We start from the raw sequence: 26,131 nt of genomic DNA, 5'->3' as shown, positions 1-26,131 counted from the left end.
TTTTTTGAGAGTATGGAGTAGATATGAAGTCAGATAGAGTGATGAATGCTTTGGTAACCAGTGGAGCTCATCTACTGCCACTAGCATTGTTGTTAACTGCCCAATACAACCTGAAGAGCAGCCTGAGACCAGAGCATAGTCATCCCTGGATGTCATTGTCAAGTTCAATCATTATTGAACTTGCTTTCCATTTAGAAGGACTGATGGCAGAGAGTAATTTACAGTAATTGTCTTCCTTCCCCTTCCCTACAGTGTCTAGGAGAGCTTATATTAAATCCAAAGCTTACCTGTTCTCTAAAGCTTGGTTAAATTTCTGTTCAATTAGTATTGAAAGCAAGCATAAGATAAAGGAGTGGTCAACCATAACAATTTCTAATTTGTATATCTTTTATCAATGGTCCTGGGATGTAAGGAAGAGAGCCAGTGATAGAGAGAAGAAGAAAGAACAAGAAGAACAAGAACAAAAACAAGAACAAGAACAAGAACAAGAACAAGAAGAACAGGAAGAAAGAGAAGAAATATATTTTCTGTTGGAGATTGCAGGGATCTTCTCATCTGAGGCTCAAAGAAATGCCCCCACCCCCTCCTCTATTTGGCTGAGGATGCCAAATAGAAAGTCACCCCACCCGTGGTGGAGAAGGGTAATGGTTACAAACAATTGGTGATGCCCACATTCAAAAAGAGAGAGAATTGTAGAGAGAGACGGAGTGAGAATCTTAGCCCAGAAAAATCTTTTCATCTTATACAAATAACACTTAATAAATATATGAATGCATATATATCTACATGCATATATATGTAGATATATGTGCATATATGTATATCTATATTATACAAGGCAGATAAATAAATAACAGACTTTTAAACAAGCATAACAGAACCTATATGATAAAATAAGTGGTGTCTCCTTCAAAATAATTGCTTTGAACTTATTACAAAGATGTTGCCATTACCCAAACCATTTTTTAACTTCTCTTTTGGGATTGATTATCTTAAAAGACTATAGCTCATTATCCTGAGAAGTAGAAATCTTTTTTTTCTTTTTGAGTGGATTTGATCTTTGGAAATTGCTAAAATTCATTCAGAATGAAATTTAAGGAATAAAGTGGGTAATTAAACAGGGCAATGCCATTTGAACTACAAAAAAGGAGATGTGGCTATGATAAGTTTGTGTGTGTGTGTGTGTGTGTGTGTGTGTAAGAGAGACAGAGACAGACAGAAACAGAGAGACAAACTTATTCTTATAGCAATTTCAAAAATATTTTGTACAATGGCAACATTTTTGGAATAAACATATCCTCCCACAGTGAATACTTTGAAGAATAGCACTTACTGAAATCATGGCTCTGACACTAGCCATATTTCCTTGGGTAAGTTATTCAATCTTTCTGAGCCTCAGCCTCTTCATCTTTAACTTGTATGTAATAATAGCCCTGTAGTATTTACTTCATAAGCTTGTTGTAAGCATCAAACGAGATGAAATATAAATATATATATATGCATGTATATATAAACTTTGCAATCCTTGAACCCACTATTATCACTATTTATCACTATTATTATTATTATTATTATTATTATTATTATTATTTTTGTACTGTGGTTGTTCAGATAAGAGTCATATTTTGGGTAATACCAAGGTAAGAAAGATAAAAACCAAAGTTAATAAGTTCTAGATTTTAGACATAACAATAATGTAAGGAGGTATCTCAAGGGAAAATTTACCTGATTTTTTGTCCCATAAGGAATTGCAGACTTTGTTCCTGAAAGAGAATGAATCATCCTTGCTCTCATAGGAATGCCCTGGGATACAACCTATATAAAATCAAAAATGACTAAGTTATAAATCATAAAATTTATCAAATAGATTTCAAATCACAGTTTTCAAATCTCTTTCATAAAACTAATATAAAGGATTGACTGATTTATAGCACAGTGGTAGTACCTCATTTAAAGAATGGCTGAGAATCTCTGTTCTCTTGAAGGAACTTGTATAAAAAGCAGGAACTCTTTCAGAACCAGGAAGGGATTTTGAGGGTCTGGTAGCAAAAAGAAAGGAGTGAGGAAATTAAGAAGAGAGTCAGAAAGAACAGGAAATACAGGGTAACCAGTGAAAGGAGGAAAAGGAAGCAGAACTGGTACAAAACAAGGGAGAGATTGAGGAGGGCCACTGGCCCCACCGGCAGCAAGGAACAGAAGGCTACCAGTTGTATGTGTCTTCTCACAGATCAAGGGACATTCCAAGAAAGGTCCGCTCTTTTCCTCTACTTCCCTTCCCAGTGCCTGTCTATTACCATACCCTGATGCTTCTGTACCCAATCATTTCTGGTATCCTGAATTTTGCCTCAATCACAAAGAAGCCAGGAGTTGACTAGTGATAAATAAACATGTAAATTAAGTCAGAGAGAGTCAAAGGTCTTAATGTTATTTTTCTAAGTAAGGGTTCAGAGTGATTGTGATTGTGGTTGTAAGGAACTAGCCGAGCCTGAGGCACATATTGCCTCTAGCAGTAAAATTACCTTATTTTAGTAATAGGATCTTATAATAGTAGGAAAGTTAGTAAAAGTTGAAATCATCAAGTTCCACTACTTGGGGATATTTTAGAGGAGATTTCTGTTCAGGTACAAGTTAGAGTAAACGGCTCACGAGATCTCTTCTACCTTTGAGATTGTTACTTTATGGTTCTGTCTTTGCATTACTGGGAGGTAGTTGGCATTGCCTCACACTAATAACTCATTGTGCCATAGAGGTGTTTTGAAAGACTAGGTCAATGAAAGTGAACTCAGCTAAGTCCTAAAAAGCTGGAGAGGCTTCTAAATATGGGTATAACCGTGGACTGTAGGTCTGACTACCAATCAACTTTGTTTGAAGAAGCCCATCACCAAAAGTGTTCGTTCACTCACTGATCACTGATCAAATGTTGACTATTTTTAAGGCACAGTGCTAGGTGCTAGGGATACAAAGATAAAATTAAAGATACTTTCTGCCCTCAAGAAACTCACCTTCTACTGGGAGTATACAACATGTACACAGATAAGTACAAGATAATTTGAAGTAGGAAAGAGTATGAACAACTAGGGGAATTAGAAAAAGCTTGTCATTGGAAGTGTCACCTCGGCTGAGCCTGCAGAAAGTTAGAGATCCTAAGAGGCAGAGATGAGAAGGCAGAGCACTCCATGGATGGGGGACAACTTAGACAAAGACATAGACATAGGAAGGAGGCCAGAGTGCAGAAAATGGAGTAATGTCAAATGTAGTTGTTCAAATAGGCCGGAGTCAGATGAATTCTTTTTGCAACAGCTACTCATGAAGACTGTATATTTAGGCTGTGGGCTCCATCAGAAAAAAATATAAGCCTGCATCAATCAAATCACAGGTCTTTAAGGCAATGAAGCAAGAAGCACGTGGCATCTAAGGGTAAAATGCAGTTTTTTAAACCATTATGAAGATAGGACCCAGTGATATTTAAAGATAACTAATTGTTATATTCTTTTTACTTACTCCAAGGACCCACAATAGGTTCTTTGTTCACCAATATAGATGGCAACCACTATGGGACTTAGATGATACATATCAAGAATTATAGTTGAAAAATTAATCATTCAGTGGCCTTCCTGGTTATGAGTCAGTTTAGCTAGGCTTCTCCTTGGACAACAGACATAATGTTCATTATTGGCCCTATACTCAAAGCCTTTCCAGCTTTTCCCTAAGACATAACACATGTAAAGCATTTTGCAGTCCTCAAAATGCTGCATGGTAGTTGTTAATTATCATTATTATAATTATTAATAACTAATAATGATAATTAGTCAGCAGAAGCCAGCAAATCTTATACCCTGTTGGCATAGGGTGGGTATAAGAATTAATCCAGGATCACCCCCACTCTATGAGGAGGTGACAGGGGAGGACTTTAGTAAACTATTATTCTCTGCAAGCCCTAGGGAAACAACAGAAGACAACCAACCTGGTCTTCTAGTCCAACCGCTTTAAGAGCCTGACGTCCTCTATGAGAAAGGGCCAAATTAATACTTCTTCCACAGGCAAATTTTGCAACTCGAATATCTATGGCATGGGAAACAAATTCCAGGTTATGTAAATGTATTTGGTGGCAGAAGATACATCATATAGCAAATTAAAAATGTTACTGCAGAAGCTTGCAAACGCAAAGCCAAATCCTTGAAATCAATAACTTCTCTAAATAAGACATTAATTGTACATTTTGGACAGAGTTTTGGAATTTAAAAGCCTACTAATAGTTCCTATTTTCTTATCATCCAGGAAGTTTAGAAAAATAGGCAGAGCCAAGAATCAAAACCATAGAGTCATGGTGTTTTTGTTTACCTTCTCTGGCTTCATAGACATCAACTTGGAAACCTCTCTTTGCAAGGAAGCAAGCATTTAATGCACCCACCTAAAAGTAAAGAGACATTTTTTTCATATTTTTACAGGTTTTTGACATGAAAAGAATTTTAAGTTATCAAAATTAAGTATCTCACACCAATTGGCTTTTAAAACCCTGTACAATCTGGCCTCCTCCTTCCTTTCCAGTTATCTCACACTTTACTCCCCTTCATATAACGTACAAACTAACGGCACTGGTAGGCCTCTCGTTTCTTGCATAAGGCATCCTATTGCCTGACTTGGTATCTCTTCCTTGGCTGTCTCCTGTATATGAGATGCTCTCCCTCCTCACCTCTTCCTGGCTTTCTTCCAGACTCAGCCCAAACCCACAGCTGAGGGAGACCTTTCCTAGACTCCTCCACTTACCCTGTATGTATCACAGCTGTTTACCTGTCCTCTCCCCCATTAGAAAGTGAGCTTTTCGAGGGCCAGCGCTGATTTTTCCCTTTCTTTGTATCCAAGCACTTAGCACAGTGTCTGGCACATAGTGAGACCTGATAAATGCTTGCTTGATCCATTTTGCCAATTTTGTGGCCTGTATCTATCATTGAATTTACCTTACTCATTATCCATGAAACACAGTAACCTACATGCAGATCAGAGTTCAAGCTCTACCTTCTCAGAACCCTCTCACAAGAATTAACCCTCTATTGGCAAACTCATTTTAACAAAAGTCCATTGGCAGAGTTTTCTGATTTAATGTAACATTTGTAATTCAATACTGCCAATATATAGCACGAGCTCCCTCAGATTCTTTTCGGAGTTTAAAAATATCCATGAGACACAGAAAAATGATCATCTGATAAATATTTATTTTCATATGTGAGGCATGGTGCTAGGCCCTGCAAGGTATACAAAGGCACACTCTTTTTCCTAAAACTTCTGACTATACACAATGGACTTTACCAGATCCAGTTTCTATACACTGGTGTGTAGTGATTTAAGCCAATGGTGTCAAAATCAAATAGAAATGGGCCTCATATTGAATTGATAAACTGCATCCTAACATTATCTATGCTCTACTGCACTTTTATTTTGTTAAATATTTTCCAATTATGTTATATATTTTTATAACATTTTATCTTCCCCCGGTTACATATAAAAACAATTTTTAACATTTAATTTTTTTTTAGGTTTGGAGTTCCAAATTCTATCCCTCTCTTCTTCTCCTCCCCCTTCTCTAAGACAGTAAGCAATTTGATATAAGTTATACATGTGCAATCATTTAAGACATTTCCATATTAGTTATTTTGTGCAAGAAGACTTAAAAAAAAAGAAAGAAACAAAGTGAAAAATAGTATGCTTCAGTCTGTATTCAGACATCATCAGTTGCCTCTGGAGGCAGATAGCATGTTTCATCATGAATCCCTTCGGATTATCTTGGATAATTGTATTGCTAAGAATAACTAAGTCATTCACAGTTCTTCATTGCACAATATTGCTGTTACTGTGTACAGTGTTCTCCTGATTCTGCTCACTTCACTCTGTATCAGTTTAGGTAAGTCTTTCCAGGTTTTTCTGAAATCACCCTGCTCATCATTTCTTATAGCATAATAATATTCCATTTTAACCATATACCACAACTTGTCTAGCCTTTCCCCAATTGATAGATATCCCCTAAATTTGCAATTCCTAGCCACTACAAAAAGAGCTGAATATTTTTGCACAAATAAGTTCTTTTCCCTTTTTAAAAAAAATCTCTTTGGGACACAGACCTAGGAGTGGTATTGCTAGATCAAAGCATATGTAGTTTAGCCCTTTGGGCATAGTTCCAAATTGCTCTCCAGAATAGGTAAATCACTTTACAACTCCACCAACAGTATATTAATGTCCTAATTCTCCCACATCCCCGCCAACATTTATCATTTTCCCTTTTTGTCATATTACCCAACCTGATAGATATGAAGTAGTACCTCAGAGTTGTTTTAGTTTGTATTTCTCTAATCAATAGTCATTTAAAGCATTTTTTTCATGACTATAGTGCTTTTTAAAATCCTTTTTAAGCTTTTCCAGGAATTCTTTTTGGGCCTGAGACCAATTTACATTTTCCTTTGAGACTTCACATGTATCCACTTTGACACTGTTGTCCTCTCCTAAGTTTGTGCCTTGATCTTCCCTGTCACTAACCTTCTATAGTCAGGTTCTTTTTTTTTTTTTAATTCATTGTGACTTTGTACTTTCATGTGAGAGTTGGGCTCTGCTCCTGAACTGTCCCAAGTTTCTTGGGGCGTTGATGCTGGCTTTCACTGGGCCTCAGGGCCTAGCTGTTAACTTGCACTGGGTTGGGCGGGGTGTCTCAGAGAGGAGAGATTCCCTGCTGGTTTATACTGGGGTAGGGGGAGACAGTAGAGCCTCCTTTTTTGGCTTGCCCTGGGGATGGGGTCTTGCTGCTGGCCTGCCCCAGGGATGGAGTCTAGCTGCTGACTTGCTATGGAGGTGAGGCCTCTCTGCTGGCCATCCCCAAGGGTAGGATCTTGCTACTGGCTGGTAGTGGGGGCAGAGTTTTAATGCTGGCTGTCTCTGGGTATGATGCCTTGCTACTGGTCAGCAGTGGGGGTGGGGCCTTGATGTGCTGCTGGTCTGGGGCTGCTGGCTTTCGTGGAGGGAGGCCCTTACTTGTGGATTGCCCCAGGGCTCAGAGCCCCACTGCAGGCCCTTTGATGGGCAGCCTGTGGCTGTTGATTCTTTGCCAGGCTCCTACCCCAGTGAGACAGATCTTTCCTGCTGTGCTGACAAATTGCTTCCACCTGCTCCTAAATTGGTTCTGAGGAGTTTTTCAAGGTTGTTTGGAGAGGTATTTGGGAGGGCTCCTCCAGGGAATTCCTTCCTCTCTCTGCTATCTTGGCACCAGAAGTCATACCAATAATATTTTAGCCTGATTCAGGCTGCCCTTGAGAGTGCTACTAGCCCACCTTGTGTTTAACACCTCTGATTTAAGTCACTGTGGTCGTACCATAATATCTGTATGATACAGTGCAATGAGCACAGGACATAAGACCTAGAGCCTGGAGCTCCCATGCTTATTCACTGTGTGACCCTGGGTGACTTATTGCTCCTGTCTGGGCCTCAGTTTACTCTTCTGTTAAATGGGGATAATAATGCCTGTGCTACCTATCCCACAAGGTTGTTGTGAACAAAGAATTTTATAAATGCTAAAGTATTATAGAAATATGTTATTATTGTTAGTTTAGTTGAACCAATTGATTCGTTGCAGAAAAATTGGTTGTAATTTTGACTTTTTTAAAGAAAATAATTTTAAATAAATGAACAAATATTTTAAAGGAATATGTGAATACTTTTGCAAAGCAAACAATTATCCACTAATTTTGCGTTTTGTTATCTTTAATTTTCACATGTAAGTACTTTTCTAGACATAACCACATGACTTACGAGCTTCTTATATAAACAAAAGCTTAGCTGAATGTATGTGGTCTCCCTCTTGCCCCATTTGCCTACCATCACCAAGCTATCATAATATTAGATCATAATTCCCCAAGCTTTATTATTTACAAATGTTTTCTTCATAACAACTCTGTGAGGTAGAGAATGCAATGATTATCCTCCTTTTAGCCTCCCTGTAAGTGAGGAATGAGCCTCAGGGAGGTCAGGGCTAGAACTGAAATTAAAATTTTCTAATGTCAAGTTCAATGTTTGTTCTGGGTTTTTTATTCAGTTGCTTAATACTGTCTTTCCGTGTAATAAGCAAACACCACTTTATGTTTTGTCTGTGGAATTTATCTGATTCAAAGAGCCTCTTGCTCCCAGTGGGAGTGGGGATTACGCCTTCATAGAAATAAGGAAGATTGGAAGAGGTCAGGGTTTGTCCAGTGGTAGAGGCGGAAAGATAATGAGTTCAGTTTCAAAGATTTTGAGATACCTAAGACAGTCAGTTTGAAATGTCCAACAGGTGATGAGGGGCTGAAGCTTAGACGAAAGAGTAGGGCTGGACATAGATCCAGAAGTTACCTGCATAAAGACGATAGCAAATAAGAGCTGATGAGAGTGTAGGGTACACAAAGTAGGGCAATGAAAGAACTTACAGTGGTGATCATTAAACCACTATCATGACATTTGAGGAACAGTGAAGAGTAAGAGATGTGACGCAAGAAGGAAGGCAAACATTTTCAAAAAGAGGAATTTTACAGCAACCCTGTGAGTTAAGTCACGTAAACATTACTATCTACATATTACAGATGAGAAATGTGAGACTTAGTTAAATGACTTGATAAGATTCATTTCATGTCCTCCTTGATTCAAGGTCCAATGTTCTTTCCATTAGGTAGCTACATGGTACAGGGGATTGAGTGCTAGGTCTGAAGTTAGTAAGATCTGGGTTCAAATCTGGGGTCAAATCTGGCCTCAGACACTCATGAACTGTGTGACCCTGAGCAAGTCACTTAACCTCTGTCTACCTCGATTTCCTCAACTGTAAACTGGATATAATAATAGCACTTACTTCCTAGGGTTATTGTAAGAATCAAATGAGATAATATTTGTAAAATGTCTGGCACATAGTAGGTGCTTAATAAATGCATGTTTCCCTCCTTCCATTAAACTACAGTGCTTCTCTGTAGGTTCCTTAGCAATTTATGTAGCAATTTATATAGCAATTTATGTAGGTTCCTGGCAATTTATGCCAGGTTAACCCATTTTCCTTTTTAAGAGGTAACTGACCTTCAGGATAAGGAAATTCTGTAGCAAGGATATAGAATCATAGAATCACATAATTTGAGAGTTGGAAGGAACATCATTGTCAATCTAGTTCAACAAATATTTGAAAAGAATCACCACTTGATCATCCTGCCTCTGCTTGGAGACATCCAAAGACAGGGAAATCCCCACGTCTTTAAGGCAGCCTGTCCACTTCTGTATAGCTCAAATTGTTAAAAAAAATTTTTTTCTGACAAAATAACCTAAATTTATCCAAATGCAGCTTCCACCCTCTGCTCCTGTTCTTGAACCCTGGGGTCAAACAAGTCTTATCCTGGCTTCAAATACTTGAAAAAATGGTCTCGTGCTCCCTGTGAAGTCTTTTGTTCTTCTGGTTAAATATTTCCAGTTCCTTCAACTGCTTCTCATAAGACACGGAGTTGTGGTCACTATTTCATCATCCTGTTTACGTGCCTCTGGACACTCTCTGGGCTAGCAATGTCCTTCTCAGGACAACCTTTATTTTATCCCACAAAAAATGCACAAAACACAAATGACTCATAGAAACTAATAAGCAAAAGCAGAATCACAGAATGGGGAGGTGGAAGGGGTCTCATGAGGTAGCTATGGAGTCCAATCTACATATAACAGAAATCCTTGGTTTCAAAAAAGAATTTGACTAAATTATATTGCTTCAGATCATAGACTTTTACCTTTTTGGTCTTAGTGGTCAGCTTATGGACAGGATGGAGAAATGTGCACAAAATGAAAACACAGCTCATTAAATCATAGGATTTAGAATTGTAAGAAACTTTAAAGCACACCCAGTCCAATACTTCTATTCTACAGATGAGGAAACTTAGGCCCAGAGATGTTAAGTTTTTTGTTCAAGGACAAAAATCTGTAACAGCCTGGATTCAAAGCATTTGTAATAGATTAAATGATCACACCCAAAGACTAATGGATTGATGTTGGCCTGGAAAGAGTCTTTAAAGGTTTACACAAGGCTCTGCCCTTGCCCGGATTCTGTTCAATAGTTTAATCAATGACATACAAATATATACAAGGCATTGTTACTAATTTATAGATGGAAAAGATAGCTAATGGGTTTGCTGACAGGATTAGTATTCCACAAATATATCAAAAGGCTAGAATGAGTAAACTAACGAAATGTAATTAAGTAGTATAACTAAAAAGTCTTGTACTTGGATAAAAAACTTGCACAAGAATAGGATGGAGAGTAGTTCACGCAAAAAGGATGGAGGTTTTTAGAGGATTTCAATCCAATAAATTCAGTATACATTTAGTAAGTGCATAGCATGTGCAAAGCACAGAGTCTGAGAGTCTGTGTGACATATTAGATACAGAGCTGATGTTGGAGTCAAGATGACCCAGGCTGAAGTCCCACCTCTGATAAACACAGGCCATGGGGCTCTGGAAGAGTCATTTAAGCCCTTAATGCACTAGGTAACTCTCTAAGACTATTAATTATCAACATTAACTGATAGGCATTGATAGGTGAAGGGATTACCCTCACCAGGAGTTACCTCCACTGATAACAGGTCCAGGTATAGTTTCTCTGAAAAACATACAAATTCGAGGGGCAGCTAGGTGGTGCAGTGGATAGAGCACCGGCCCTGAATTTAGGAGGACCTGAGTTCAAATCCAGCCTCAGACACATAACACTTACTAGCTGTGTGACCCTGGGCAAGTCACTTAACCCCATTGCCTAACCCCCCCCCCAAAAAAAAAAAAACCAAACCAAACAAAACAAAAAACATACAAATCCTAAGGCTGTAAGGGGAGGATGTGATGGAGGTGGCCAGGGAGGGATGAAGTCATGTACACAAATGAGTACAGTTATCCACATCACAACTTTCAATATATCTTGGGTCAGTATAAGAAATTAAATGAGAAGTTTGGGGAATTTTGCTGAAGCTGAAGGTGGCCCACAAAGGTCAACAGACAACACAGAGCCTACAACCAAATACTTAACCCAAATTTTACAATAAGGTACTGTAAACACCCCATAAAAGAAAAAGAAAAAAGACAGACTTCTCTAATACAAAGGGAGAGCCAAAAAATGTATGCAGATTTTCTACACCAAGGGGCTGCCATGCCCTACACCCCACGATGTGGAAGGGATAACTATATTATCTAAGGAAATGATCTGAGGAGGAAAAGAACATTAATAACATGGGGGGTAGGTGGAAGAGGGGTGTAAAAGAGGAGGTTTCACATATAAGGTGTCTCCTTAAATGAGCCTTGAAAGAAGACAGGGATTCTGAGAGCCAAACATGAGGAAATAGTGCATTCCAGGATGAGAGATTTGCCTTTGTAAATGCATGGAGGCAGGAAATGTAGAGATGGATTCAGAGACCAATTAGTAGTCCAGTTTGACTGAAATGTAAAGTTCCAGAAATAATAGTAGCTAGCATTTACACAGTGCTTTAAGGTTTGCAAACTATTTTACATATGTTATCTTGCTTGAGTCTCACAACTTTATGAAGTAAATACTATTACTATCCCCATTTTACAGACAAAGGAAACTGAGGAAAAGAGTAAGTGACTGGCCCAAGGTCACACAGCTAGTAAGTACCTAAGGTAGGATTTGAACTCAGGTCTTCTGGACTTTTTAAGGTTAGCATTCTATCTATTATGCCACCAAGGTGTACTACTAAATCAACTTGTAAAGCAGGTAGGTGGTGCAGTGGATAGAAGGGCCAGGGCGGGAGTCAGGAATACTCATCTTCCCAAGTTCAAATCTGGCCTCAGATACTCACTAGCTATGTGACCTTGCACAAGTCACTTAACCCTCTTTGCCTCAGTTTCATCATCTGTAAAATGAGCTGGAGAAAGAAATGACAAACTACTCCAGTATCTTTGCCAAGAAAACCCCAAATGGAGTCATGAAGAGTCAGACACGACTGAAATAACTGAAAAACAACAAAAGGCATGTAGGAACCAAACTATGGTGGTCCTTGAATGCCAAGCTGAGGAGTTTATATCTTCTAAAGGAACATTCTGGAAGCCACTGAAAATTTTTGAGCAGGGAGAAAGGGAGGGAATAAGCATTTATATAAATGTCTACTATGTGCCAGACACATAGTGTTTAGTTCTTTATAGATATTATTTCATTTGATCTTTACAACAGCCCAGTGACATAGGTGCTGTTATTATTTCCATTTTACAGTTGAGAAAACTGAGTTTAAGTGACTTGCCCAGAGTTATACAGTAAGTGTCTGAGGCAGGATTTGAACTCATGTCTTCCTGACTCCAGACCCAATGCTCTGTCCACTGTACTACCTACTGCTTAACTAAGGCAGGGCAATGACATAGCCCAAAAGCAATAGGAGTTAATCAGAAAACTTAATGTGCTCTTATACTATATTAATGAAAACATACTGAGACATATTATCCTATCCAATTGGTATGCAATACCCTACTTACCCATGGCATCCCCAAAAGAGGTTAACACAGTTCAGAAGGGATTGTGAAGAAGTGAAAATTAGTGAGTCTTACTATACAGTGGGTGTTTTAAACTGTTATTTTACATGCTGCAGTACGCCTACCCATTTAATGAATTCAAAGATTGACCAGGGCATGGAGAGAGCAGGTGAGGAGTGTGGCAACGAGCAAATACTGTCACATCCACAGTATAACTCTTTGCTCTTCTCCTAAGCCACTCTGGAAAATTCCTTGTGTCCCTGACCCTGGACCCATTTATTGACCTGAGATCTGCATACTCACTTCATGACCTTTCTGTAATGACCCTTGTTTGTTTATGACACATTTGAATCATGGAGTTGAAAGGTACCTCAAAGGTCATCTGGGTGGCTGTACCTGAGAATGTGTGTCAAAACTCTAGTTTATCTTCTCCCCTCCTTACTAATGATAGCACCCACTCTACCCACTGACTTAATTTCTGTGGACTTTCATGTTTAACCAGGAGTTCTTCAGGCTCTGACAATTAAAGAGATCCTAAACCATGGAAAAACATACAGCTTTTTAAAAAAGTGTTCGACATCATGATTTTATGTGAACCAGCCATTATTTAATGACAAATGAATGGTGTCAAATTTGTTATGACTTTATAAATTACCTAGTGGAATAGTAAATTTATATACTAAATTTGCCTTTCCTTTTCTCTTTCTTTCCTGTTTTCTTTCTTCTCTCTTTTACTATATTGTTATAACTTTATGTATGAGAATGTTACTCTGATTTTATTCAGAAAAAATATTATTTGGTCAACATTTTTTTATTTCATCCAATGCCTATCTACTCTTTCCAAATTCCTTTTCTCTGATTTTACTGCATCTTCTTTCCTTTGGTGCAGGGCCATATGAGATCTTGAAAGGTCAGAAGTCCATACTTGAGTTTACTCAGGAAGCCATATGCCTACCATCTTCATGGCAGCTCTTAGTAAGCAAGGACCCAAAGCCCCTTTCCCAAATAAAGGCCAACAGCAGTTCAAACTCGTTACTCAAATGTAGTCAGGAAGGAAAACAAAACTAAAGCTCAAGTCACTGGAGCCTTTGGAATCTATACTCAGTTCTGGCTCAGCAGCCAATCAAAAGGCCCCTCTTTGCCAAACGGTATACAGGCAAAAGACAGTCATAGAACACCTGTACATGCTCCAAGGAGAAAGCAAGGCCCTCTATTACACATGTTTGGAAGCAGGTTCACTGAATATTATTAGGAGGGTTGCATCATTCTGTGCTTGCTTCTCAGAAAAGTTACCGAGAACACTGAGAGGCAGCTCAATAGGTGCTACAATGGATAGAGTATCAGGCTGGAGTTAGAAAACCTGAGTTCAAATCTAGCCTCAGATACTTACTAGGTATGTGACCCTGGGCAAATTACTTAATCTTTCTGCCTCAGTTTCCCCAACTGTAAAATAGGGGTAATAATATTTTCTACTTCACAGTATGTGAAGCTGTGAGGATCAAGTAAGACAGTATTATAAAATGCTTAGCTTAGTTTCTAGCACATAGTGGGTGCTCCATAATCACTTGTTTCATTACCCTCACCTCTGCTAAGTGAGCTTTCTAGTCCCCCATTACATGTATGTTATATATTTCACTAAATTTCTAATCAATACTAACTTACTGTGTCAGAGGGAGTATAGCCTACTGGAAAGAGAGTTGATCTCAAAGCTAAGGCTTTGAGGGTTCAAGTTCTACTTCTAACACAGACTAGTTGTGCGATTCTGCTCAGATCATTTAACCTCTCAATGGTATAGGTAACTTTCTACAGTTATAAATTGCAATGGAGGTGACAGCTTATTTTAGTGAAAGTTTCCCTTTACCCCTATGGAATTCCCTGTGTTAATAAAATCAGAAGTCTAGTCCAGATCCCTATAATTTTTTAAATCCAATTTTGAATTTATAAATGTACCTGTTTTTTTATGTTAAAAACAGAATAGTATTAATAACTTTCAGAAAATGGCAAACTGCGGGCCCTGAAGAGCTTAATTTGACATTGAGAATAAGAAAGGTAAATGTATCTCTGTAGTCTACTCTGGCCTAAATATTTTGTTCAGTGCTTGCTTTCACTTATTGGGGAGGACACTTAGACACTAGAATTAATTTAGAGGAGGACGACCAGGATCATAAGGAAACTTAAAACAACATTCTATAGGGAAAAAGGAGAAATGGAGATGTCCAGCCTAGAGAAGAGAAGACTTAGAGATGCCATGATTACCATTTGCAAACATTTAAAGAGTGCTCACATAGAAGGGTTAGACTAACACTTCTAGGCCTCAGAGTGCAGAGCGAGTAATGGATAGAAGTTATAAGACAGCAACAGAAGCAAGGATTTTTAAACAAAAATGGAGGGGATGGCCTCAAGAGGGAATGGGTTCCCTATCACTTGAGGTATTTGACCAGAGGTTGTAATTGTGAGTGTTGTTGAAAATGGATGGAGATGGGCTCTGATGTTGCCTAACATTCTTATGATTCTATGTATGGGAATACCAGTGTGTAGAGTAAAAGACAGTTGATCACCAAGATTAAAAAAAAGATAATAAGTTCCACACAGGGGCAAGGAATGAGATGACAAGAAATCTAAGCAGCTAGCAACTGGTGGAGGCCTAGCATGGGAAGTACTGGGGAATTCTGGCAACATATATCAGGAGCACAGTCATAGTCATGACAATATGAGTCACAAGGGCTTAGGGATAGGAAATGCACTTTTGGGAGGACTTGTGTACAACGTTTAACTGGGCTTCTGACCAAGCCTAGGGCATTATGCACGCAGTTGCATATGCAGGAGAAATGACTCTGAACTGGCAGAAAGAATGCCAAGTGTATATGGAATTAGTGTTAGACCTTTATGGAAAAATGTGTGGTTGGACTGAGGAGAGGAGAAGGAAAGACTTTGGAAGCTGAAGACATGTAGGGAAATCTGACTCCTCAGCATATTCCTGATTTCCAACTTGCCTTCCTTGAGTCTATGGAGGGAGAACTTTGCTTTGGGTAAGAATAAGCCCTATCTCTTACAGACATAGATCTTATGTCACAAAAAGAACTTGCTCACTCTTGTCTGTTTTCTAGTAAATTTTTGTCTGTATAACTTCTCCAGTTTCTATTTGCTTCTTGTTTGGATAAACTGATTTATCCATTATTCATCATTTGTGCTAGGTGCTGTGGATGCAACTAATATTTGGTGGAAAGAAGCTAAGTTGATGAGTATAAGCTAGGGGTACTCTCTCCTTTAAGAGTGACCATAGAAGTGACTTTTGTTCTGAATCTATTGTACTCCTAGACTAGAAATGTCTGAGGTAGGCAGATAAATATAAGTCTAGCTCAATCCCTCTCTTGGAGTTAGGTGAGAAAAGTAACAAGTGTCAGCCACTTCTCCTGTTCCCCCTCAAGGCAGAAATTATAGTCTCCTCCAGACAGGGCTGGGCCACATTCCAGAGATCTACCCATGGTACCTATAAACCACATCTAGACATTTAAATAACCCAAATGGACACAGCTCTCTTACATGAGCATATACATATATAGAAACATATATATGTGTGTATATGTGTATATATATAATATGTGTGTGTATATATATATATATATATATGTATATGTATATATCTTACAAGAGCCTTGTGCATCTGGGTTTCAAAGCAAGAACCCAATTACTGGGGGACCAAAGTCAGAAAAGAGTAAGCAGTAAAGCTAACATAACGCTAAGTCAGAAAGCTACTTCCATGTTATTCCTTATATCCTCTCATCCCAGGACCAGGACTCTTCCCAGAGTTTAGGGTAAAGTATGACTGAGCCCATGGGTTCAGTTGCCAAAGTTGGGGGATGGTGGGTAGGAAGAAAGACCAGGTGAAACATTACAAGAAGACTAAAATATTCTAATTATTTCCTCTTTTCACTTTCTGTAAAAAAACATTTGAGGCTTACCATTAATGTTCAATTTAATATATAAAATGGCTCTCATAGAAAAAGATACATTATATAATTAACCCACAAGTTTTTTGCTTAAGGTACAGCTGGCTTCTTAAAAGGAAAAAAAAAAGAGAGAGGTGGGGAAAGCAAACTGAAGAAAAGAAATGGTTAGGTTAATACTGTCCTCACTTCAAACTTACTGTGTGACTTAGTTACTTAATCAGCAAGTCATCTAACCTCTCTGAGCCTCAATTTTCTCATCAGTAAAACAGGGATGATAAAATCTGCGGTCCCTCTCCTCTACAGGATTGTTCTGAGAATCAAACAAGATAATATATGCAAAGCACTTTAGAAACCTTAAAGAACTACTGCATAAAAATGTCATATATTACTATTGCGATCACCCCCAACCACCACATTACCACATCCTGGAAAAAGAAGTAATAGATACCTAAGTCACTCAAGATCGAGAACTACAAATGATGGAGAAAATAGCCCTGCTGCAACAGCTGCTGCTTCTCTTCCCAAATGAAACCTTCAGGCACCATCTATGCCTTTGGAACAGCTAAGCCATTCAGTTCTGCACTCCTTGGGACTGTATGTTCTCATCTTACCCCATCCATTTTCTGACCTGCTACTGCTGCTGCTAAAACTTCCAAACTGGACCTCCACAGACCAAGTCCCTGAGGGGCCAAGTCTCAACTTTGAAATACCTGGGGCCACAAATCTTCATCTTCAACTCAGCTGTTTTCCACCCTGTCCATTCATATTTATCATACCGAGGAGGGAGGCCCCTCATCTCCCCTGATTCCCACCCCTTTCCACCTCTTGTCCCAAGAATTATATTCAAATCAACACTCTCTGAAAAGAATGGCCTGTTGTTCCACATAGCTAAATACTCTATTTATTCATTCATTCAACACCCCAGTGTCCCCAGACCAAAAAACCCTTACTAATTATTCTCATGCTGGTAGAATGCTAGTTTCTTGAGGACAAGGACTATCTCACTTTTGCATCTGAATCCCCAGTATTTAGCACAGTTAGCACATAGTAAGAACTTAATAATTGTTTTTTCATTCATTCATATGTTAATTACCTACAAAATTGTGTGCCTACTCACTTGAATCATTTATATCAATAGCTGTGCCCATAGATTGTATGCTAGTTGTCATGTGCAAAAAATAGCATGAGCAGCAGGTGGTGATTATGAGTGGCCCGTACATTTCTAATTGTAAAGTTCATTAACATCATAATGTCAGTGTGAACTAATTATTGTGAACCATGCAAAATCTATGCAATTTTTCTGATTTGGCAGACATAAATCAGGGTGGAAGTGGGGGTGAATTTTGTCAAATCATATGTTACAGTCTCACTTGTAGCTTCACACATTTCTTTTTTTTAAAGTTTTTATTTATTTTTTAGTTTTCAACATTCACTTCCATAAGATTTTGAGTTCCAAATTTTCTCCCCATCTCTCCCTTCCTCCCACCCCATGACAGCCTGCATTCTAATTAACCCTGACCCCAATCTGCCCTTCCTTCTATCATCCCCACCCCTTCTCTTATCCTCTTACCCTTCTATTTTCCTGTAGGGCAAGATAGATTTCTATACCCCATTGCCTGTGTATCTTATTTCCCAGTTACATGTAAAAACAATTTTTAACGTTCATTTTTAAAACTTTGAGTTCTAAATTCTCTTCCTTCCTCCCTTCCCACCCACTGTCATTGGGAAGGCAAGCAATTCAATATAGTTATACATGTGTAGTCATGCAAAACACTTCCATAATAGTTATGTTGTGAAAGACTAACTATATTTCCCTCCATCCTATCCTGCCGCCCTCCCCATTTATTCTGTTCTCTCCTTTCAGCCTGTCCCTCCTCAAAAGTGTTTGCTTCTGATTACCCTTTCCCCTCTTATCCCTCCCCCTCTACTTTCCTGTGGGGGTAAGATAGGTTTCCATACCCAATTGAGTATGTATGTTATTCCCTCCTTAAGTCAAATCCAATCAGAGTAAGCAACGTACACAATACAAAATATATACAAGTAAATACAAAATCATTTCAGGGGGAAAAACATTGAAAACTCAAGGGAAGAAAGAGAGGTTGAGGACAGGCCTCATGTAGGAGGTAGTACTTGATGTAGCCAGCTTCCCAGCACTAAAGGGATATATCCTTACGAAACAATTCTGCTAAGCTAAATGAGTGTGAAGAAATAAAAGACACTTCTGCAGCTGCAGGATGATAAAGTGAAGTGAGAGTAATGTCTAAATAGCAGAGAAAGAGAAAAAATGTTTTCAAGATTCAAAAAATATGACTTTATAACTAATATGAGATTCAATTGCAAATTCCCAGAAGATAAAAGCAGTAGTGGATCTGTTGATCTGATAAGGGATGGCTAAAGTCTTTTTGAGCAGAGTTTGGGTTTCCTACAGATATCCAAGAGACAGTCATCAAAAATAGAGTTTGAACAGCTTCAACTGTGATTCAAAGGTCAACCTTTGGATTCTTGATCATTCATCGATCTTTCCAGGAGATCCTCATACTGACAGTAATCATTTGTAGTAGCAGCATCTTTTGTTACAATGGAAAACAACACCTACACGTACACATACACACACACACACACACACACACACACAGCATTTCAATATACCTAAAAGATATGATTCCCTTAATTCTCCTGCTCTTTCAAGGCTGTTAACTATCAAGTTTAAAAAAAAAAAAACAGGGCAAATTCCTAAGGTATCAAATGACTAAGCTGAATTTCTAGACTGGAGTTCTTAATTTTTTTGTGTCATAGACCCCTTTGGTAGTCTAGTGGTGCCAAATACTACAGTTCTACCTACACTCATTATTAAAGGAAATACTAAGATTCAGTTAGACGTTACTGAAAATAATAATGTAATTTTTCTTCTCACCCTAATTTATGAAATTAGTCCCTGAAATCTGTCCTCAGTTAAGACCACAAGTTAGACTCCTGGGGTCAGACCCTAGGTGAAGAATTGTAGATGCAATCAGCTACATTTTTCCTCTTATTTAACTTGGAAAAACAAAATACAGGATAATGTCCAAGCCACTAGAGAGTTGGATCAACACAGCACTAGCTTTATGGGACACTGTGGGGTCACCACTAATGATTTCACTCTATCTAGGAGAGTGTTACTTGGCCTTAAAAGGTCATCTTCCAAATCTAAATCAAAAGAAAATAATGGTAATTTCTTTTTAATTCTTTATGATCATCAGAGTTAATGATACTAACCATTCCTCTAGATTCATCCCATATGCTACCACTTCCATAAAGCCTTGCCCATTTTCTTTGAGCCTGGAGTGATCTTTCTCTCTCCTGAGTCAGTAAGTCAACTAGCATTTGTTAAGCACCTACTACGTGCCAGGCACTGTGATAAGCATTGGAATACAAGGTAAGGCAAAAGATAGTCCTTGCTTTCAAGGCTCTTACAAACTAATGAAGGTCTAATAGACTTTAACGGACAACATGCAAATAACTATATAGAAACAAGATATATATAGAATAAACCAGAGATAATCAGGAAAGGCACTAGCATTAAGGGACTTTTTTGCAGAAGATGGGACTTTAGCTGAGACTTAAAGGAAACCAGGGAAGCTATGACATGGAGATGAGGAGGGAAAGCGTTCCAGGGATGGGGCACAGTAAATGAAAATGCCAAGTAAAGAGATCGAGTGTCATGTGGAAAAGACAGCAAGGAGGCCAGCACCACTGGATTGCTGAGTACAGTGGAAAGTGGAGAGTGGGGAGTGCAAGATGTAATTAGACTGGAAAGGTAGAAAGCGAACAGGTTATGGAGGACTTTAAAAGCCAAATAGAGGCAATAGGGAACCACTTGAGTTGATTGAATGGAATGGGGTGGGGGTGGGGGGGCGAGTGGTATGTTCAGACTTATGCTTCAGGAAGATCACTTTGACAGCTCAGTGGAGACTGGACTGAGGTAGGGAAAGAACTGAGGCAAGGAAACCAACCAGTATTTTAGTAACCAAACGAGACAGAGCAATTCACAGGGGATTTATAAACTTTGAAAGGAAAGAAATGTGTGTTCAATGCTTATTATGTATGTCCAAGGGCCTCCCAATAAATAGTTATGAACTCTGTTGTTATAACTTCAATAGTTTATAACACCATAATATTTCTTTCATCTATAATTCATTCATACACTCATTCAACAAAGATTTAGGTGGCTCAGTGGATACAGTGCTGGGCCTAGAGTCAGGAAGAGTTAAAATCTGGCCTCAGACACTTATTAGCTGTGTGACCCTAGCCATGTCACGTAAGTACTATTTGCCTTAATCCACTGGAGAAGGAAATGGCAAATCACTCCAGTATCTTTGCTAAGAAAATTCTGTAATGGGGTCATGCAGAGTCAGACACGACTGAACAATAGCAATAGAATCTACAAAAGGCCTGTGTTTGGAGATGGGGTAGGGTTTTGGGGGGCAGCAAATACAAAATTTAAATAAAACACAATTATCACAGTCTAGTAGGAGTGTAAGACACAAACCTGGATAACGATAATACTATAATCCTCAAATTTGATAAGTGCACTAGACAGATGAAAAACAAGGTGCTCTGTGAAGTCCCAGAGGAGAGGTCATTGTTGAAAGATCAAGTTTTCTTATAGTACTGTCTGATTCATTCAAAAAACATTTAGTAAGTGCCTATAATGAGCAAGGTATAGTGATAGGAACTCAGACTAATATTAGAAAGAGAAGTTCCAATGTACTTAATTGGATGAGCTTATTTCACAAGGACTTATTTCAAATTTAAAAAAAAATTTAAAGTTTTTTCCCCCTGTTTGGCTCCCACTGCATATTTTGAGTTGAATGAGTCAGTTTATTAATTTAGAAGGTATAAACTGTGTTCCTACACATGAGAAGTTCAAGTATTTTGAATGAATATGCCAATCAGTTTTGCCTAACAATCATCTAATTTTATTTTTTAAAGATAAAGTTTTTGTGGTTTATTAGTTGATTGAGATTGGTCAATCTGAAAATTTTGCATAGATACCATTATGGTATTGAGTTATTTTTAGTTTTAAATGGAATAATTTGTAATACCACATACGCATAGCCCCTAAATCCATATGGAAAATAAAATTTAAGGCAAAAATTATATGTTCTGTAGTATTAATTGCCAAAAACAAAAGGAAATACAGGCTAAGGTCTTAAGGGAATTCTAAACCAAAATGTCAAAGAAGAGAGAAAAAAGGAGATCATCTTTAAATAAAAGTATTATACAATAATGCATTATTTCCCAGTAGGTCAAAATCAAAACTAGTACCACTTAAACCTATAAAATAAACTACCTCAACAGAAAATTGCTGGTTTCTATAAGTGTGCAATAGTAATGATGATGATAATAATAAAAAGGCATAAAAAGTAAAACATACAAATAGATCTAAAATCTTACCAATCCACCACCAATGACAACTACTTTCTTCTTTTTGCTGTTAGTTGAATCCATAATCACAGAAGTATTTTTCACAGTGATTCCTGAATCTCACTTTCATTCAACAGGGAGACTGTTTTTCCTACTCACTCGTTTCCTCAGTCTTTATATGACTGAGAGCCTTGAAGCATTTTACCACCAGTTCTAAACTCAGGTTAAATTGGCTTCCTGTCAAGCACTAATGTCCCTTGAACTAACCCGATAGTGTTTAACTCTATAATTTCCCCATCCAGAATCACTCTATCTCAGGAAACAAGGAAATGCCTTACTAACTCAACTAAATAAAGCTCAAAATTTTTAAACTTACATAAAAGTTGACTTCCCATAACAGATTTGTAATGCACATATTTTTAATACAGAACCATGTGATAATGGTTTTTCTAAAAGGAAATTTTCTTAGTTTCAATTTTATTCATGATTTTATTTAATTCTAACTTACTGAGGAACTTTCAAATGAAGTTTAACACACAAAAGCTTAAATAGTGAATTAGTTTTCTTCGTTGGGAGCCCAGCATGGTAGTTCTCTTTCTTCAATAAGTTTTCATGTGCTATCCTCCTTATATAAGTATTTAAGCAATTACAATTTATAACAATCATTTTTCTTTTTTCTTTAACTTGGATTTATTTATTTTTAGTTTTCAACATATACTTCCACAAGATTTTGAGTTTCAAATTTTCTCCCCATCTTGTCCCTCCTCCCACCCCAGGACATCATGTATTCTGAATACCCCTTCCCCTAATCTGCCCTCCCTTCTACCTTCCCCCCCACCTTCTCTAACCTCCTTCCCCTTCTATTTTCCTTTGGGTAAGATAGATTTCTATATCTCATTGCCTGTGTATCTTATTTCCCAGTAACATATAAAAACGATTTTCAACGTTTGTTTTTAAAACTTTGAGTTCCAAATTCTCTCTCTTCCTCTCTCCCCACCCACCCTCATTGAGAAGGCAAGCAATTCGATATAGGTTATACATGTGTAATTATGTAAAACACTTCCATAATAGTCATGTTGTGAAAGACTAACCATATATCCCTCCTTCCTATCCCGCCCCCTGTTTATTCTATTTTCTCCTTTCACCCTGTCCCTCCTCAAAAGTGTTTGCTTCTGATTACCCCCTCCTCCAATCTGCCCTCCCTTCTATCACCCTTCCCTCCCACCCCCATTCCCCCCCACCCCTCTTATCCCCTTCCCCCCTACTTTTCTGTAGGGTAAGAAAGGTTTCCACACCCAACTGAGTGTGTATGTTATTCCCTCCTTAAGCCAAATCGGATGAGAGTAAGGTTCACTCATTTCCTCTCACCTCCCCCATGATAACAGTCATTTTTCAACCCCGCATGCATGGATTTAGGTGCTATTAACCTGTTGGCCTCAGTTTTTTCTTCTGTGAAATAGAAATAATAATATTACTTACCTCATAGGTTTGTACAGAGGATCAAATGAGATAAGAAGTATAAATCACTTCTCAAATATTAAAATTCTATATAAATGATAATTATTATTATAATCAGTTCAAATGTCTTAGAACTACAAAGACCGACACAACATAAATTACAAAGGTAAATACACCAGTGAGTCTGAAGGTGAATACATCTAAAAACTTCTGACACATCACCACACACAGTATAAAAAAGTTATCACCATTTTTTAAAATCAGAAAATTATTGAAATAGATTACAGTTTGATTTAAGAAAAAAAAAGGTTTATATTAAACAATTAGGGTGGAGTGGGAAAGAAATAGTAAAATGAGGGTCCAAAGATTATAGCTCTGTTGGTAACTAGTTAAATGATCTTTGGCAAGTCATCTAGCTTCTCACAGAGTCATTATAGAAATAGTAATTATAGAAATAATTATTAATAATAGTGATGCTACTAGCAAACAACAATAATGACCAAAAGTTTTTTCCCTTAGGGATTTCATAATTCAGTTAGGAAGACAAGATACACATACAAACATAAGATCAATTCAGTGAGATATGAGTCAAAGGAGAATTACAGAGTCAAAAAAACAAAAGAAATTCTGAATCTTATTTTAATGGATCAGTACTGAAAGAAACTATATTTTTGCTGGGAGTCTGCCCTCAATCCCACTACAACTAAGCGGATAGTTTTAGAGAGCTGATGTGGTTAAAAAAAAAAAAAAAAAAAAAAGCAAAACATTAGCCTCTGCCATGCCACAATGAGACATTAGAGTGGGACGTTAGTGACAGGTTCTGTATTTTAATTTAAGAAATTACTCTTCTCTTTTTTAACTACTTAATGATGATGCAAAAAATTACAAAGTAGCCTGTTCCAGGATTGTCAAAAGTCATTCAATAGTGACGCCTTGTGGTTCCTTAGTGGTATACTCCCAGGAATTTTATTTCAATTACCTGCACAGGTGTCAGAATTTCAACTCAACAGAGTTTTATTAAGTGCCTTTTTTGGTAATATTAAGCAAAGAATTGTGCTTGGCCCCAGAGAACACTAAGATCAAACAAGACAGACCTTGCTCTCAAGGAACTTATAATCTAGTTGGGGTGAGGGAGCTGCATGCGAATAACTACAACATATGTTTTTTGTCAGTCGTATCTGACTCTTCATGATCTCAACTGGGATTATCTTGGCAGAGATACTGGAGTTATTTGCCATTTCCTTCTCCAGCTTATTTTACAAATGAAGAAACTGAGGCAAATAGGGTTAAGTGACTTGCCCAAGGTCACATAGCTAGTAAGTGTCTGAGGCGAAATTTGAACTCAGATCTTCCTGACACTAGACCTGGTGCTCTATCCACTGCACCACCTAGCGGCCCATAACTTATGGTAGGGTATAATATGAGGGCTATAAGCAACGAGGAAGCAGAAGCCACTTTCAGCTGGGAAGGTCAGGGAAACTTTTATAAAGGAAGTGGCATGTAAGTTGGGCCTTAAAAAAAGGGAGAATTGTAAAGGTAGAGACGGAAATAGCCTGGGAAAGGGAGTAGTCAAGGCAGTGCTAAGCACAGGAGAGGATGGCATGAGCTAAGGCAGTGGAACAGAGGTCAGGGTGAGGAGCAGTGGAGGAGAGTCATATAATTTGACTAAAACAGGGAGTATAGGGATGAGATTGGTATGAGACCAGCCTGGATACAGTCTGTATACAAGCTGCGTACAGTCAGACAGACTGTAGATTGTCTTAAATGCCAGGCTAAGGGTATTATACTTTACTCAGCTGGCAATAGGGTACCACTATTTGAAAAGAGGAATGCTACAGTCAGCTTGGTGTACTGTGAGGATTACATTAAGAGCAAACACACATGTTAGGAGGACTTCAACAATAGTTCAAACAAAAGATGATGAGGGACTGAACTATGGTGGTGGCAGTGGGAGTGAAAAGGATATGTGGGGGGAAAAAAAGGATATGTGATGTGATTTTAAAGAATCAAAGAGTTGGAAGTAATCACAGTTCATTCTACACCTGAATGAGAATTCCCTCTACAACATACCCCCAAAGTCACATTCTGGTTTTCCCCACTTAAAATCTCTCTCTCTCTCTCTCTTTTTTTTTTTTGTGAGACAATCGGGGTCAAGTGACTTGCCCAGAGTCACACCGCTAGTGAGTGTTATGTGTGAGAGGTCGGATTTGAACTCAGGTCCTCCTGACACCAGGGCCAGTGCTCTATCCACTGCACCCCACTTAAAATCTCTAGCGAAGAAGGGAAAACTACTTCTCCCCAGGCAACTCATTCCACTTTAGGACAGCCTTAATAATAGCTGACAATTACAAAGAGCTTTCAGGTTTGCTAAGCACTTTACATACATTATCATATTTGATCTCAATAACACAGTGAAAGAAAGTTATTTTCATATCCACACTTTACAGGTGAGGAAACTGAGACTCAGAAAAGTGTATATCTGGCCTTGGACACTTACCGTGTGACCCTATGCATACTCTGTCTTCCTCAGTTTCTTCACATGGAAAATTGAAGCACCAACTTCACAGAGTTGTTGTGAGAAGAAAATGAGATAACATTTGTAGAGTGTTTAGCACAATGCCTGGCATAAAGTAGGTGCTCAATAAATGCTTGTTTCATTCCTTCTTTCCTTCTTCCCTTCCTTCCCTCTACAGTCACACAACAAGCAAAAATCAGAGTTTTCAAACCCAGGTCTACTAAGTCCATGTCCAAACTGCTTTATTCTACACTAAGCTGCTTTTCTAATTGTTTTATTACTGCGTTGGAGCAGGCTCAGTCAG

The 26,131-nt window shown here is 38.2% G+C and overlaps 1 protein-coding gene across 1 annotated transcript in view; it reads right to left on the bottom strand.

Annotated features, from left to right (window-relative positions):
- The window catches only part of LOC114049671 (kynurenine 3-monooxygenase-like), a 60,150-nt gene extending 38,084 nt beyond the window's left edge, over positions 1–22,066 (bottom strand). Inside the window, exons 1-4 of the mRNA XM_027870983.1 lie at positions 21,885–22,066; positions 4,342–4,411; positions 3,965–4,062; positions 1,726–1,815 (exon numbers count right to left, since the gene is read on the bottom strand). Of these exons, the coding sequence (XP_027726784.1) occupies positions 1,726–1,815; positions 3,965–4,062; positions 4,342–4,411; positions 21,885–21,938 (312 nt within the window). The 5' untranslated portion in view covers positions 21,939–22,066. The remainder of the gene's footprint in view (positions 1–1,725; positions 1,816–3,964; positions 4,063–4,341; positions 4,412–21,884) is intronic.
- Positions 22,067–26,131: the final 4,065 nt, after the last annotated feature.

The sequence above is a fragment of the Vombatus ursinus genome, unplaced genomic scaffold (assembly GCF_900497805.2).
Source record: "Vombatus ursinus unplaced genomic scaffold, bare-nosed wombat genome assembly UNPS02014798.1, whole genome shotgun sequence".
NCBI classification, from domain to species: Eukaryota; Metazoa; Chordata; class Mammalia; order Diprotodontia; family Vombatidae; genus Vombatus; species Vombatus ursinus.
This window is presented reverse-complemented; position numbering and strand designations above follow the sequence as displayed.